The sequence below is a fragment of the Rana temporaria genome, chromosome 2, assembly GCF_905171775.1.
Source record: "Rana temporaria chromosome 2, aRanTem1.1, whole genome shotgun sequence".
NCBI lineage: Eukaryota > Metazoa > Chordata > Amphibia > Anura > Ranidae > Rana > Rana temporaria.
In genome coordinates, this window is record NC_053490.1 from 360352824 (window position 1) to 360370137 (window position 17314).

The 17314-nt window shown below is 51.6% G+C and overlaps 1 protein-coding gene across 1 annotated transcript in view; it reads left to right on the plus strand.

Annotated features, from left to right (window-relative positions):
• The window catches only part of PM20D1 (peptidase M20 domain containing 1), a 359154-nt gene that overhangs the window by 113743 nt on the left and 228097 nt on the right, over positions 1–17314 (plus strand). The window contains 2 exon segments of the mRNA XM_040337628.1: positions 12121–12156; positions 12158–12208. Coding sequence (XP_040193562.1) covers positions 12121–12156; positions 12158–12208 — 87 coding nt within the window.

A 17314-nucleotide genomic window follows, 5' to 3' on the forward strand; every position in this document is an offset into this window, starting at 1 on the left:
CAAATAACTGCTGACATAGGTGTCTTGACTGGGCAGCAGCAGCAGAAGCAGCAGTAGTATTAACAGTAGTAGTTGATACAGAGTCATATCACATGGGCAGGAGGTGCCATGATGAACAGCAGTAGGAATAGGAGTATATAGAGTGTCAAATAACTGCTGACATAGGTGTCTTGACTGGGCAGCAGCAGCAGCAGAAGCAGCAGCAGTAGTATTAACAGTAGTAGTTGATAGAGTCATATCACATGGGCAGGAGGTGCCATGATGAACAGCAGTAGGAATAAGAGTATATAGAGTGTTAAACAACTGCTGACATAGGTGTATTGACTGGGCGGCAGCAGCAGCAGCAGCAGTAGTATTAACAGTAGTAGTTGATACAGAGTCATATCACATGGGCAGGAGGTGCCATGATGAACAGCAGTAGGAATAGGAGTATATAGAGTGTCAAATAACTGCTGACATAGGTGTCTTGACTGGGCAGCAGCAGCAGCAGAAGCAGCAGCAGTAGTATTAACAGTAGTAGTTGATACAGAGTCATATCACATGGGCAGGAGGTGCCATGATGAACAGCAGTAGGAATAAGGAGTATATAGAGTGTGAAATAACTGCTGACATAGGTGTATTGACTGGGCGGCAGCAGCAGCAGCAGCAGAAGCAGCAGTAGTAGTATTAACAGTAGTAGTTGATACAGAGTCATATCACATGGGCAGAGGTGCCATGATGAACAGCAGTAGGAATAGGAGTATATAGAGTGTCAAATAACTGCTGACATAGGTGTCTTGACTGGGCAGCAGCAGCAGAAGCAGCAGTAGTATTAACAGTAGTAGTTGATACAGAGTCATATCACATGGGCAGGAGGTGCCATGATGAACAGCAGTAGGAATAGGAGTATATAGAGTGTCAAATAACTGCTGACATAGGTGTCTTGACTGGGCAGCAGCAGCAGAAGCAAGCAGCAGTAGTATTAACAGTAGTAGTTGATACAGAGTCATATCACATGGGCAGGAGGTGCCATGATGAACAGCAGTAGGAATAAGAGTATATAGAGTGTCAAATAACTGCTGACATAGGTGTATTGACTGGGCGGCAGCAGCAGCTGAAGCAGCAGTAGTAGTATTAACAGTAGTAGTTGATACAGAGTCATATCACATTGGGCAGGAGTTGCCATGATGTACAGCAGTCTTAATAAGAGTATATAGAGTGTGAAATAACTGCTGACATAGGTGTATTGACTGGGCGGCAGCAGCAGCAGCAGAAGCAGCAGTAGTAGTATTAACAGTAGTAGTTGATACAGAGTCATATCACATGGGCAGGAGTTGCCATGATGTACAGCAGTCTTAATAAGAGTATATAGGGTGTGAAATAACTGCTGACATAATTGTCTTGACTGATCCAAAGGAGTCATGGGAGAAAATCATGTGGTCAGATGAGACTATAATATAATTTTTTGATCATAATTTCACTAACCGTGTTCGGAGGAAGAATAATGATGAGTACCATGCCAAGAACGCCATCCCTAATGTGAAGCATGGGGGGTGGTAGCATCATGCTTTGGTGGTGTTTTTCTGCACATGGGACAGGGTGACTGCACTGTATTAAGGAGAGGATGACCGGGGCCATGTATTGCAAGATTTTGGGCAACAACCTCCTTCCCTGAGTTAGAGCTTTGAAGATGGGTCGAGGCTGGGTCTTCCAACATGAGAATGACCCAAAGCACACAGCCAGGATAACCAAGGATTGGCTCTGTAAGGAGCATATCAAGGTTCTGGCGTGGCCTAGCCAGTCTCCAGACCTAAACCCAATAGAGAATCTTTGGAGGGAGCTCAAACTCCGTGTTTCTCAGCGATAGCCCAGAAACATGACTGATGTAGAGAAGATCTGTGTGGAGGAGTGGGCCAAAATCCCTCCTCCAGTGTGTGCAAAGCTGGTGTAAAACTACAAGAAATGTTTGACCGCTGTAATTGCAAAGAAAGCCTACTGTACCAAATATTAACATTGATTTTCTCTGATGTTGAAATAGTTATATTCAGCACTGTAAATACATCAGGTCCGGGGCTTCATCAGGGAATGCATGGCAAGGGACCCTTCAGCGCCCTGAACCGACGACGGGTGCCAGAAAGTCACCGCCGATCCAGGACTCATTCATCTTTATGAATGTGAGTCTGTCCACGGAGTCTGTGGACAGACGGGTCCTCTTGTCCGTGACCACCCCACCTGCCGCGCTGAATGTCCGCTCAGATAGTACGCTGGAGGGGGGGCAAGACAATAACTCCAGCGCATACTGAGCGAGCTCGCAGCAGGTGTCCAATCTGGCAACCCAGTACTCCATGGGGTCGTCGGTGCTCATACTGTCAGAAGCACCGACGGACGCCATGTAGTCTGCCACCATGTGGGCCAGCCGCTGGTGGTGACTGCTGCTGCTGCTGCTGGTGGTGGTACTGGGTCGCTCGGTTTGGAAGAACATCCTCATCTCTTCCATTAGGTCCCCTGCTCGGCTGCAGCTGGGTGCAGCCACCTGCTGGGTGAGATGAGGGGGGACAACTGGAGGCCGGGGAGTTGCCTGCTCCAACCGTCTGACAATGGCTGCCTGCAGTTCCTCCATCCGGTGCTGCCTCCGGCTGGCTGGGATGAACTGCTCCAGTTTCCCCTTGCACCTGGGATCCAAAAGGGTGGCCATCCAGAAATCATCCCTCGTCTTGATGGTCTTAACCCGGGGGGTCCCTCCTGAGGCATCTCAGCATGTGGGCAGCCATGGGGAAGAGCACAGCCCGCTGTGACTCCTCAATGCTGGCCAGGTGAATGAGGTGCGACTCTTCATCCCTGAGGCGCTGCTGGTCAAACTCAGACATGCCCAACCCCCGGACTATCGGTGCCCCCAACAGCGGCTCTCCCTCCTGACCAGGCCCTGACTCCGGGACGACACCAGCAACCACCTCCTCCTCCTCTTCATCATCATCCTCCTCCTCCTCCTCCTCGTCCTGGCCCTGGTCTCGGTGGAGCATTGCTGACTCCTCCTGCTCCACCAAGGCACTCTCCCCAGCCTCGAGCAGGCGATCTAGTGTCCTCTCCAGCATGAACAGTATTGGCCAGCACGCTATTGAGGCCAATTTGCTCACTGCTGACCATCTTGGTCGCCTGCTCGAAGGAGGACAACACTTGGCAGACCTGGTTTATCTGCCCCCACTCCGCACAGGCGATGAAAGGGAGTTGTGGTGAAGCCCTCTCAGTGCCTAGTTCCATCAGGTACTCCCTCACCGCCCTTTGCTGCTCACACAACCTCTTCAGCATGTGGAGGGTGGAGTTCCACCGCGTCACACTGTCCACAATCAGCCTGTGAAGGGGCAGATTGTACTTCCGCTGCAATTTGGACAGGGACGCGGTAGCGGTTGGGGAGCGCCTGAAGTGGCTGGCAATCCTACGCGCCTTTGCCACAATGTCACTCAACCCTGGATAAGTGCGCAGGAACTTCTGCACCACCAGGTTGAGGACATGTTCCAGACAGGGCACGTGCGTCAGACTGCCAGCATGGAGGGCGGCGAGTAGGTTGCTGCCGTTATCGCAGACAACCATACCTGGCTGGAGCCTTCGGGGTGTCAGCCACTTCTGGACCTGAGCTTGAAGTGCTTTCAGCACTTCTTCTCCAGTGTATCTCCGGTCCCCTAAACTAACAAGCTGGAGCACGGCCTGACAGCGCACGTGCCCCACACTTGAGTAGCTACGGGGGCGCTTGCTGGGAGGCTCAGCAGCTGCGGAGACAGTGGCTTGAGGGAGACCAGCAGTTCTCCCCTGGACACCCCCGGGGCGGCACCACAAGATCGGTTGCCGACGATCCCTCACCGACGCCTCGAGGGAAACCCAATGGGCCGTGAAGCTGATGTAGCGTCCCTGCCCATGCCTGCTGGTCCAGCCATCCATTGTCAGATGAAACCCTGTCGCTGACAGCGTGTGATCAGCGACAGGGTTACATTCTGCCACAATGTGCTGGTGTAGGGCAGGGACACCAGTCCCTGGCAAAGAAATGGCGGCTGGGGACACGCCATTGGGGTTGGGCCTGCTCCAACATCTTGCCTGAAGGGGTTGCTGTCAACTATGTTGAAGGGCAGCAGATGTTGGGCAATAACCCTTGCCAGGAGCCCATTGAGGGAACGCACACGTCCGGTCTCCAGGGGGGAAGGGAGTGGTGCGGTCAAAAGGCGTCTGAAATCGACGCCTGGCGCCGGACGGCAGTGCGGGACACAGACGTGGAGGGTGCTGTGGAAGTAGAGGTCTGGCTGCCGGTACCAGTACCTCTACTAGAGGGAGCGGGGGGGGCATGACCTGCTGGAAAAGAGATGAAGATGTGGCAGGGGCTGCTGTACCCTGCTCCACTTGTGGTGGTGGCGCTGCTACCACCACCACGCTTCATCTCGTCATACAACGCCCAGTGGTTTTATCCTCAGGTGCTGGTTCATGGCTGTGGTACCCACCCGAGCCAAACACTTCCCTCTCTTCACCCTCACTTTACAAATCCGGCAGATGGCCACGGTAGGGTTTGTCTGCCACCAGGGGTAAAGAAAATTCCAGACAGGTGACTTCAGCACCGCCCCTCCGTCAGATGGGGGTGAACGCTTACTTGCACCTGCTGGGACTTCGGTGCGCACAGGTGGAGCTGCCTGCTGCTGCTGCTGCTGCTGCTGCTCCTCCTCCTGACACCTCCTTCTGCTGCCATCACCAGTGGAGACCCTGCGATGGTCTCCCTGGTGGTGACCTGGCGCACCGTTTTCACCAGGGTGCCTACTTCCCCGTCGTCACTGACGTAGTGAGCCGACGCGTCAGATGGCAACCATGATGGGTCACCCTCTTCGCCCCAGAGATGTCAGACCAAGGGCTGAGATGTGTTGGTCTGAGGGAACCACGTGACATGGAGCCTCTAGCCTGGCTCCGCTGTCCCCTCACCCACGCCTGGGTCTGACTAGGTGCTGCTGTTTCCTGCACCAAAACAGCAGCACCGGTTTGAAGGGATGACTCTGGGATACTACCAGCAGGTATCCCATCCTCCTCATCCATCCCTTCAAAAAGGTCCTGACCATCAGGACAGAGCTGGAGGTCTGCCTGATGCATGGCCTCCCCCAAGAGATCCCTCTCACTGTCGCTGTCGAACAGTAAGATGCTGGACTCTTTGGGGGCTGGGGGGGGGTAGTACAGGCACCGGTGTAATGGTGGTACTACTGTGAGTGGGGACCGACGACTCAGTGGCACTGCTGTGCCCCATGTAGTCCACCACTACTTGAGCCTGAGATGGCAATATCGGGCGGCTGCCCGATGGGAAGAACTCCCGGATCAGGCGTACTCCCCTTGCACCCGATCCTCTACCACTAGTAGGGGCACGAGAGGTACCCCGTGCTGGCAGCGATCCAGCACTGGGAGTAACTCCCTACCCCTGCTGCCACGGCCACGGATGCGCTCATTATTGCTGATATGTGTGTGGGGGGGGGGTAAACTTTATTGGGGGGGTAAATGTGAACAAAATGTGTTTTTGTGTATTTTTACAAGACAGGCACGCAGACAAAGACGTACACAGACAGCTACTAAAACTATAAGAAAAGTAGTACACCAGACAAGGACTACAAAATTAAAGAAAAAAAAAAAAAAAGCACTAAACAAACACTAACTTTTTTTTTTTTTTTTTTTTTAAACACAAAACACAGACACTAAACACACACTAAGCTAAGCTAGATGAAATAAATGTACACTAACAGTGTGTACACTTACTACACAAAATTTAACTAAACAGAACACAAAACTTAGCTTTTATAAAAGCTCTTTAGGGAAAACTAAACAAAATGTGAACTGAGATGCCTATCAAATATCACTGAACAGCGAACCTGCAAGATCTAACAGTAACACAAGAGTACAAAACTTAGCTTTTAGAAAAGCTCTTTTATAAAGCTCAGCAAAATGTGTTCTGAAATCTCCTTGCAAATATCACTGAACAGGGAGGATTGCAGGATCAAACAGTAACACAAATGAAAAAAACAGCACAAACACAGCACAAAAACGTAGCTTTGAAAAAAGCTCTTGGTCTATTGCTTTGAAAAAAGCAGTTGATATACTGGAAAAGATCCACTGGAATCACTAAATAGCAATGCCTGGTGATGATCTAAATCAATCAAGAACAAAGACACAGGAAACCAGGAACACAGAAACAGCCTCCACACTCTATAGCCAGCTCTGAATCTGCAATGAAATTGGTGCTGGGAGTGAGCTTATATAATGTCCATGCAGGCAGGTTCCTATTGGTTGCTAACCTGTGACGAGTGTGGAAAGGAGAACTCTGATTGGCTCTGATGCACAAAGGGCGGAGCAAATAATCGCGCAATATTCCTATTGCCGAATATTAGCATTGCGAATATTCGGCAATAATAATGATCGCTTCAGCTACTCGGCCCAATGGCTCTAATCATACCAGCAATGCTTTCAGACGTCTATGGAGATCACTAGGATGTGATCTGATTTTACAAATGAAACTGTAAAAATCGCTCTGATGCGGAAGATCGGGGCGAGGAAAGTAATCGCGCGATATTGCGTTTGCCGAATAATCGCATTGCGATCTTTCTGGAAATTCAATGAACGCTTCAGCTACTCGGCCCAGGGTCTCTAATGATACCAGCAATGCTTTTAGACGTCGATGGAGATATCTAGGATGTGATCTGGTTCAAAAAAAAAATTGTAAAAAATCGAATATTCGGAATTGCGAATATTCACCGCGAATATTCAGCGCGATTTCTCGAATATGCTATAATTCGAGTCGAATATTCGCAATGCGAATATTCGTGAGCAACACTACACATTATGGGGCACATTACAGGTTGGGGGGGGCACAGTAGGACACAGTACATGGGGGAGCAGCAGGGAACATTATAGGGCACATTACATGGGGGGAGGCAGAGGGGCACATTATGGGGCACGGTATGGAATATTACATGGGGCAGGAGGGCACATGGGGTACAGCAGACTATATTACATAGGGGCATGAGGGCACATGGGGCACAGCTGAGCACATTATGGGGCATATTACATGGGGGCAAGAGGGCACATAATGGGACACAGCAGGGCATATTATATGGGGATATGAGGGCACATTAAGGGGCATAGCAGAACACATTAGGAGAGATAAAATATCATATTATGGGGCACAGCAGGGCACATTATGAGGCATAGCAGGGCATATTACACGGGGGCAAGAGGATACATTATGGGGCACAGCAGGGGAAATTACACAAGGGCACATATAGGGCACAGTATGGTGCACACAGCAGAGCACATTGAATGATACATCACGGGACACACAGCAGGGCACATCATATGGTACACAGAAGGGTACATGGCACATTGTGGGGCATACAGTAGGGCTCAGGACACATCACAAGGCCCACAGGAGGAAATTGGGGCACACACCTAGAAAAACACCATGGGGCACACCACAAGGGCACACAGTTGGACATATCACGGGGCAAGACATCTGGGCATGGGGGCACAGAGCAGGGCATGGGGGGGCAAAAATCAGGGCATGGGGGCACAGAGCAGGGCATGAGGCAGACTCATGGCATGGCGGCACAGAGCATGGCATGGGGGAGTCGGCATGGCCATGGGGCAGACATCATGGCATGGGGCAGTTATCGGGGCATGGGGGCACAGAGCAGGGCATGGGACAGTTGGGGCAGGGCATGGGGGAGTCCGAGCAGGGCATGGGGGCAACAGAGCAGGGCATGGGGGCACAGAGCAGGGCATGGGGCAAACATCATGGTATGGGGCACAGAGCAGGACATGGGACAGTCAGGGCATTGGGGCATAGAGCAGGGCATGGGGGGAGTCGGGCATGGCATGGGGGGCACAGAGCAGGGCATGGGGGCACAGAGCAGGGCATGGGCACAGAGCAGGGCATGAGGCAGGGCATGGGAGCACAGAGCAGGGCATGGGACAGTCAGCAGGGCATGGGGGCACAGAGCAGGGCATGGGGCAAACATCATGGCATGGGGGCACAGAGCAGGGCATGGGACAGTCAGGGCTTTGGGCATGGAGCAGGGCATCGTAGGGCTCAGGACACATCACAAGGGCCCACAGGAGAAAATCGGGGCAACACACTAGAAAAACCATGGGGCACACCACAAGGGCACACAGTAAGGGCATATCACGGGCAGACACCTGGCATGGAGCAGGGCATGAGGGCATGGAGCAGGGCATGGGGGGCAAAAAACAGGGCATGGGGGCACAGAGCAGGGCATGAGGCAGACATCATGGCATGGGGGGCCAGAGCAGGGCATGGGGCACAGAGCAGGGCCAATGGGACAGTCAGGGCATGGACAGTCAGGGCATTGGGGCATGGGGGCAGGGCATGGGGGGGGGAGTCGGGCAGGGCATGGGGGCACAGAGCAGGGCATGGGGGCACAGCGCAGGGCTTGGGACAGTCAGCAGGGCATGGGGGGCAGGGAGCAGGGCATGGGGCAAAACATCATGGCATGGGGCGCAGAGCAGGGGCATGGGACAGGTCATGGCATTGGGGCATGGAGCAGGCATGGGGGGAGTCGGGGCATGGCATGGGGCAACAGAGCAGGCATGAGGGCAGGGCATGGGAGCACAGAGCAGGGCATGGGACAGTCAGCAGGGCATTGGGGCACGGAGCAGGGCATGGGGCAAACATCATGGCTTGGGGGCACAGAGCAGGGCATGAGGCAGGGCATGGGAGCACAGAAAAGGGCATGGGGACAGTCAGCAGGGCATGGGGGCACGGAGCAGGGGCATGGGGGCACAGAGCAGGGTATGGGACAGTCAGGCATTGGGCATAGAGCAGGGGCATGGGGGAGTTGGGCATGGCATGGGGGCACAGAGCAGAGCATGAGGCAGGGCATGGGAGCACAGAGCAGGGCCATGGGACAGTCAGCAGGGCCATGGGTGGGCACAGAACAGGGCATGAGGCAGGGCATGGGAGCACAGAAAAGGGCATGGGACAGTCAGCAGGGCATGGGGGGCACGGAGCAGGGCAGGGCAAACATCATGGCATGGGGGCACAGAGCAGGGTAGGGACAGTCAGGGCATTGGGGCATAGAGCAGGGCATGGGGAGTTGGGCCATGGCATGGGGGCACAGAGCAGAGCATGAGGCGGGGGCATGGGAGCACAGAGCAGGGCATGGGACAGTCAGCAGGGCATGGGGGCAACGGAGCAGGGCATGGGGCAAACATCATGGCATGGGGGGCACAGAGCAGGGCATGGGGGAGTCGGCATGGCATGGGGGCACAGAGCAGGGCATGGGGGGCAGACATCATGGGGCACAAAAGCAGAGCATGAGGCAGACAGTCAGGGCATGGGGACACAGAGCAGGGCATGGGGCAGTCAGCAGGGCATGAGAGCAGGGCATAGGGCAAGGGGCACAGAAGCAGGGCAAGGAGGCACAGAGCGAAGGGGCACACATCAGGGCATGGGGCAGACAAGCAGGACATGGGTGGACATCAGGGCATGGGGCAGCAGACAGGGGCACAGAGCAGGTATGGGCAAACTATAGGGCATGAGGCAGTTATCAGAGCTTTGGGGCACAGAGCAGGATGCTGGGCAAAATTTGTCCAGAGTGTTATTGGAAAGTCACCTTGCGCGTTCTAAGGGCCTGATCCACAAAAGGGATACCCGGCGTATCTACTTATACGCCGTCGTATCCTGTTTTCTATCTATGGAACTGATCCCACAGAATCATTTTCTCATAGATAGGCAGAAGATCCGACATGTGTAAGGGACTTACACTGTCGGATCTTAGGATGCAGTAAACCGCAGGCCGCCGCTGGGGGCATTTCTCGTCGAAATCCAGCGTCGAGTATGCAAATTAGCACTTACGGAGATCCACAAAGCTTTACGATTTCGTTTTTTTCTCCGTAAGTATTAGTTTGCCGTCGCCAAAATAGGGCTGCTTTACAAGGTGTAAAGTTAGTAACACCTTGTAAAAGAATTACCTTTCTATCCCGCGTCGCTGTCATTTTTTTTTTTTCCCCGCCGCAAACTCTTTTTTTTTTTTTTTTTACGCCCGTCGCAATTCTCAAAACCCGGCACAACGTAAAAACCGTGCAAAGCACGTCGGGAAAAATAACGTCGGGAGCATGCGCAGTACCGGTCCGGCGCGGAGCTCGCCTAATTTAAATGGGGACTCGCCCCATTAGATTAGGAAAGCCTTGCGCCGGACGGATTTAAGTTACACCGCACCGCTAAACAGACCCCTCATGATGCCGCCCCCCTCGCCAGCCCCTCCTCGCCAGCCCCTCCTCGCCCAGCCCCTCCTCTCCAGCCCCTCCTCGCCAGCCCCTCCATCGCCAGCCCCTCCTCGCCAGCCCCTCCTCTCTTCTGGTCCGTCCGAGGTGATGACAAATACAAGCACCTGGGGTGGACGAGAGGGAAGGAGGGGCCGGCGGGGAGATGCGCATCACAATGTCTGTTTACAGTGCAGTCTCTTCCGCAGGGTTTTCGGGACCCGACCTACCCGTCAATCACATATAGCTGACGGGTAGATCAGGGCCTGAAGTGAGAGCTGTCATGGGGCCCCCTACTGGCCACGGCCCCTCGGTCAGTGCCCGAAATGCCCGATGGTCAGTCTGCCCCTGCTTGTCACCTCATCCCATGCTCTCCTTCAGGACTTCTCCAGCGCCTCTCCTATCCTCTAGAATGTTCTACCCAAATCTTTCCGACTTTCTCCTACTTTGTCCACTTTCAGACAATCCCTGAAAACTCATCTCTTCAGACAAGCATATCTGGCCCCCATCTAACAACTGTTCATTTATTTTCTCCATCAGCACATCCCCCACAGTTATTAACTCTTGTTCCTCTTGACCTTCCCTCTTAGATTGTAAGCTCTAAGGAGCAGGGCCCTCTGATTCCTACTGTATTGTATTTGTACTGTCTACCCTCTATATAAATCCTGTATAATAATAATAAAGTGAAAATAAAAAAATCCTACATTTTGGGTTGTCCCCAGAAAAGTAATAGAGGGAAAATCTTCCAATGGGGACATTAGTTTTCTGGTGACCTGGGGTCCCAAGAAAATCCCCTTAAAAGCGGTTGTAAAACCGCTAAACGTTTTTTTTTTTTTTTTTTTTCAAACCTGCAAGGCAAAAGGCATAATCAGCTAGTATCACTGCATACTGGCTGATTATGAAATACTTACCTCGGAACGAGGTGGGAAGAACACTTACCTGGTCCACGCCGAGTGAGATGTCATCTTGCTCCGGCGTGTCTTCCGGGTATCGCCGCTCCAGCGCTGTGATTGGCTGGAGCGGCGGGGATGCGCGCGGGAGATTTAAATTCGGCAAGGTCCGGCGGCTGCCGGTCCTTTCGCCGTGGATTCCCCCTGCGCATGCGCCGCTGCAATCAGCGGCGCATTGCGAGGGGAATATCTCCTAAACCGTACAGGTTTAGGAGATATTCATTATACCTACAGGTAAGCCTATAATAAGGCTTACCTGTAGGTAAAAAGTGAAAAAAGTTGGGTTTACAACCACTTTAATTTGCAAGGATTTCCTCTCATTTCCTGTTTGGCTAAGGACCGGAAGTGAAGGTAAATCTCCAAAAAATGGGACACAGATGGTGAAGAAAAAAGTGACTGAGGTTATAACCCTGCCTTACTCCATCCAAAAAAAGTTGCCTTTAGGTTCTACTTTTAAAACCATTTGAACTACACACAGGTAATCGCTTTATGAACTTATTATGTGACTTTGGAAAAAAAGTTGTAGATGAAATGATGATTTAGGCCTGTCATTTTCAAGTGGGAGTAAATTAATTTGTGTTTTTTTTTTTTTTTGTACTTAATGTAAATCACCTTTGCATAGATGTTTTCACTAAATGCAACATGTCTATTTTAGTTAGGTAAAAATAAAACTCCCACTTTAATTCATGTTTTGAAACATGAACCGTTACATTTGTTCGAATTCTGCTTTAAACCAGTAAAATAATAAACACAAAGCAAATTAGAGGGTATGAAAAGGTAAATTCATATATAGTCTCTTTAATATAATTTTAAGGCTCAGTTATACAGATTTAGAACATGTTTTTCATAATACATTTTTAGACCATAGCTATTGGCAATAATCCTTGCTATTTATCCTTTCTAGGGTTTGCTTCAAGCTCTTGAATTTTTGCTGGAGAGAGGGCTACCAACCTCGAAGATCTTTCTATATTGGACTGGGACATGATGAGGAGGTAAAGCAAGATATGCTACATTTATGGTTAAACTCTAAATACAGTGAGATAAAAATAAAAAAAATCTGCATAAGGAACATAGCTTACAGTCAGTAGGAGGTCTTCCTTGTGCTGATGCCTTTCTCGTCCATCAATGCCACCACTGTCATTTTCTGGTGTGGCTGGGGTTTAAAGTGGTAGTAAACTCTTGTGTGCCATTTTTACCTACAGACAAGCTTATATTAAAGCTTGCCTGTAGGTTAAATTAATATTTCCTAAACATGCACCATTTAGGATATATTCCAGCTCCTAAGATATTCCTGTGCCATTCTTCAGAGCTTTGTGCATGCCTGGGGCTCCACACGCATGCATGGGAGTGACATCATCATAGCCTGCGAACCCAGAAGGAAGACTGGGGTAAGATGGAAGCAGCAGCATTGCTAGCAGGGTGCGGGGGGGGGGGGGGGGGGTGCGGTCCCTCACTGGGTGACACTTTGCTAGAGGGGTTATTCCCGGACTCATCTGAGGGTGAGGAAGGGCTCTGGGCCTTTTTTTTTCCAGCTTTTCCAGCTGGAACATCTCCAGCGCCGCAGCCGAGCTGCCCTGGTCTGTGTGGAGTCCTTCCTCCTGCTTCCTGCTGCGTGCCGAGCCTGTCACATGTGTCTCATTAACTATCTCTGCCCGGGGCAGCATGGCTGCACACTGTTCTCTGCTCTCCAGCTGCCCCCGGGATGTGTTTTATGTATGTTCTACTGTTTGCCTAGCCGCCTGCCCTGCCCCAAGCTGGTGCTGTAACGGCCGGAGGGTGTCAGCTTGTGTTGAGGGAGTGACTTGCCGCCGGCCTGAGGTGAGAGGAGGGGGGGGGGATTGCCATGGTGTCGGAAGGCCACCACAGTTACACCTGAGAGCTAGGTGTGGGACTGTGAAAAGTTTATATGTCTAGCCTGTGCTGGTCTGATAACCGAGGAGGGGGGGTTTGGGAGCTGTTACACAGAGATAGCCTGGGGGTGCTATGGGGGGGTTCTGCACTGAGAGGGGGGCTATGCTATTGTGAACTTTGGGGGATCTTTAAGCTCCGCGAGACAATGCGTAAAACCGTGTCAGTAAAGCAAGGGTCTTTATTGTGACCTAACAAAAAACAGAAATATAGCTTTCTTCAGCATCCAAAACGTCACAACAAAAGTCCTGCTTGTTTCCAGCATAAATGAAAAAAAAGTCTTTCTTCAGAAAAACAACCAAAAGAAAGGCACATACGTTTTTCGTAAGAAGTCCTCCAGACCTTCCCTGCAGACACAGCTTCACTTCCAAACTACTCAAAAGTCCTCTCTGAGCAGCTAGCAGACTTCCATCTTGTCCTCACAGGTGCACTCTCCCAACTCACTCCCTCCAGCATCACTTCCTGCTTTAATGGGTGGTTGTCTGAGAGATTTTAACCCCTTGTGCGCTGGCTTCCAGGGTTTAGGAGTGGAGGCTCCATCCCACCCAAATAACACTTTGGAGCCTCCAAAATTCCAGGCCCCAAACTACTTTATTAAGATAGAGAAGACTGCAAGCCAGTCCTCTCTGAATTAGCGCCTGCCTGGAACTTTTCACCCACTTTTGGGTGACCCCCTGAACCTTCTACCTCTATTTAAATGGACCATAGTCCAAACAGTGGTGCCGTATAGCACCCGTCCAGGACCCACCCCCGGTGTCCTGTACATATCCCCCCCCTCTGCCTCAACGCGGAGGTGTTGGAGGCAACAGTAGACACCATACAATGGACTCGGGAGAGGGCATCGGCATTCTGATGCTGTCTCCCGGGTCTGTGCTCTACCATGAAATTGAACTCCTGCAGAGACAGAAACCACCTTGTTACCCTGGCATTGGTGTGTTTGTTCTGTCTCATCCACGTAAGAGGAGCATGGTCTGATATAAGGCAAAACTTCCTACCTAGGAGAAATTAACGTAGGGAGTCCAAAGCCCACTTGATGGCAAGACATTCGCGCTCCACCACCGCATAGTTTTTCTCAGCTGGCGTCAGTTTCCTACTAAGAAAAACTATTGGATGCTCCTCTCCGTTGATTTCTTGAGACAGAACTGCTCCTAGCCCTTCACTTGAGGCATCTGTCTGCACTATAAAATCCTTAAAAAAATCTGGCGCCACAAGCACCGGATCCTGGCAGAGTGCGGTCTTAAGCATTTGAAAAGATTTTTCAGCCTCGGCATTCCATTTAATCATGACCGACTTTTGGCCTTTGGTGAGGTCAGTTAGCGGTGCCGCAATGGTGGCGAAGTTGGGGACAAACCTCCTATAGTACCCAACTAGGCCTAAAAACGCTCTGACCTGTTTCTTTGTTAGGGGGCGGGGCCAGCCCTGTATGGCCTCTACCTTGCTAATTTGGGGCTTCACTAACCCTCTACCTACAATGTATCCTAGGTACTTGGCTTCCTCCACCCCAACCGCACACTTCTCCGGATTGATGGTGAACCCCGCTCTTCTCAAGGAGTCTACCACTGCCTGTACCCGGGGAAGATGGGAATCCCAGTCCGTGCTGAAAATGACTATGTCATCCAGGTAAACGGAGGCATACCGTAGGTGTGGACGTAAAGTTTTGTCCATGGCCCTTTGGAATGTGGCGGGGGCGGAGTGAAGACCAAACGGCATTCTTTTATACTGGAAGTGACCTTCCGGGGTAGAGAAAGCTGTTTTCTCTCTGGCCTCCTTGGTCAGGGGAATCTGCCAGTAACCTTTTGTGAGGTCCAGCGTGGTGATGTACCTGGCAGGACCCAATCTCTCAATCAGCTCATCTACCCGTGGCATGGGGTATGCATCGAACTTGGAGACCTCGTTGAGTTTTCTAAAATCGTTGCAGAAGCGGAGAGTACCATTGGGTTTGGGCACCAACACGATCGAACTGGACCACTCGCTCTGCGACTCTTCGATGACCCCAAGTTCGAGCATCCTTTTAACCTCTCCAGACACTGACACTCTATGAGCTTCTGGGATACGGTAGGGTTTAAGCCGGATTTTCACCTTGGGCTCAGTCACAATGTCATGCTCAATGACGTTGGTGAGCCCTGGCAACCCTGAAAACATGTCCCTATTCCTTTGCAGAAATTCTTTTACTTGCTGGGTTTGGGGCCTAGTTAGGGTAGCCGCAACCTGCACCAGGTCGATCCCTACATGGTCCCCTGACTGTACCGCCACCACCGCGGACACCGGTTCTCTGTCTCTCCAGAGCTTCAACAAATTTATGTGATAAATCTGGTAGGGTTTTCTTTTTCCTGGTTGGTGTACCTTATAGTTTACCTCACCCACTTTCTCTACTACTTCAAATGGACCTTGCCACTTGGCCAAGAACTTGCTCTCCACTGTGGGTATTAGGACAGCTATCCTGTCTCCTACTTGTAACTGTCTCACTTTAGCCGACCGATTATATACCCTTCTTTGGGCATCCTGAGCCTTCTGCATGTGCTCTCTCACCATCGGCATCACTTTAGCCACCCTTTCTCGCATTTGAGAAATATGCTCTACCACGGTTTTGTGCGGGGAGGACTCACTTTCCCACGTTTCCTTTACCAGATCAAGCAACCCCCGGGGCCTTCGTCCGTACACTAGCTCAAATGGCGAGAAACCCGTGGATGCCTGTGGTACCTCCCGGATAGCGAACAACAGGGCAGGGAGTAACATGTCCCAATCTTTTCCGTCTTTCTGGACCACTCTTTTTAACATGGACTTTAGAGTTTTGTTAAACCTCTCAACTAGGCCATCGGTCTGCGGGTGATAGACGGACGTCCGCAACTGCTTAATCTGAAACAGCCTGCACAAGTCCGCCATCACCTTTGACATAAAAGGGGTGCCCTGATCCGTTAGTATTTCCTTGGGGAACCCAGTACGTGAGAACATTTGAAATAACTCCCGGGCAATGGCCTTAGAGGACGTTTTTCTCAATGGGACTGCTTCTGGGTATCTAGTGGCGTAGTCTAGGATGACCAATATGTATTGGTACCCCCTTGCCGACTTTACCAGGGGTCCCACAAGATCCATAGCGATCCGCTCAAATGGGACCTCAATAATTGGCAAGGGTACTAGGGGGTTTCTATAGCGGGGCACTGGGGCAGTTATCTGGAAAACAGGACAAGACTCACAATATCTTTTAACCTCAGCCTTCACCCCTGGCCAGTAAAACCGATCGGTTATCCTGGCCTCCGTTTTCTCCGCCCCCAGGTGTCCTCCCAGTGGGTCGTTGTGGGCTAGATCAAGGAGCATCCGCCTATACGGTTGAGGGACCAGCAACTGCTCTATGGGTTCCCCTCGGCTCTCAGCCACACGATAGACTAGGTCCCCCTTCAACGCAAAATGAGGAAACCTCTGATCTGCACCTGGTATTTGTGAAACCCCATCAATGACAGAAACCTGCTCTCGAGCGTTCACTAAGGTAGGATCCTGTAACTGGGCGGTGCCAAACGCACCCCTGGGTACATCCAGGTCTGGATGCACTGGCCTTGGGGATGTTTCCCCCTCACCCTCCTCAATCGGGGAGAGCTCCTCGTCATCCTCCCCCAGCATGACTTGTAATGGGGAGACTCCCCCCCCCTCAGAGTTCAACTCGGTTTTGAGACCTGACACAGGACCACTATTATTAGAACTAAGATTCTCTGCAACGTCATTATCACCAACAGGTATTTCCACATTAGAGGGGTGTGTTGTGGAGGTTTCAGGCCCGGATCCCCCGGACTCTGTCCCTTCCAAGCTCAGTGTCCCCAGTTCTCCTGGCAGACCCGTCTGTACCTGGTCCCATAGTTCCAAAAATAGTGGACAGTCCCGCCCCACTATGATGTCATGTATCAAGCTTTTTACCACCCCAACCTCCTGGGTAACCGAGGTATGGCCATAGGACACAGTTACCGGGACCAAGGGGTACTCCTTGGTGTCCCCATGGATACATACTACCCGTAGAGTCTTAGTTACTGGGCCTATCCTCCCAAGCACCCTGGCATGTACGAGTGTGACCATGCTGCCGGAGTCCAGTAGAGCCCTGGCAGGAAGGTGGTTCACCCACACTTCGCACTCAAACCGTCCTGCAGCCAGGTCAAGATGAGTGGTACACACACTTCGCACATAGAAGGAGCTTCTCCGACCAG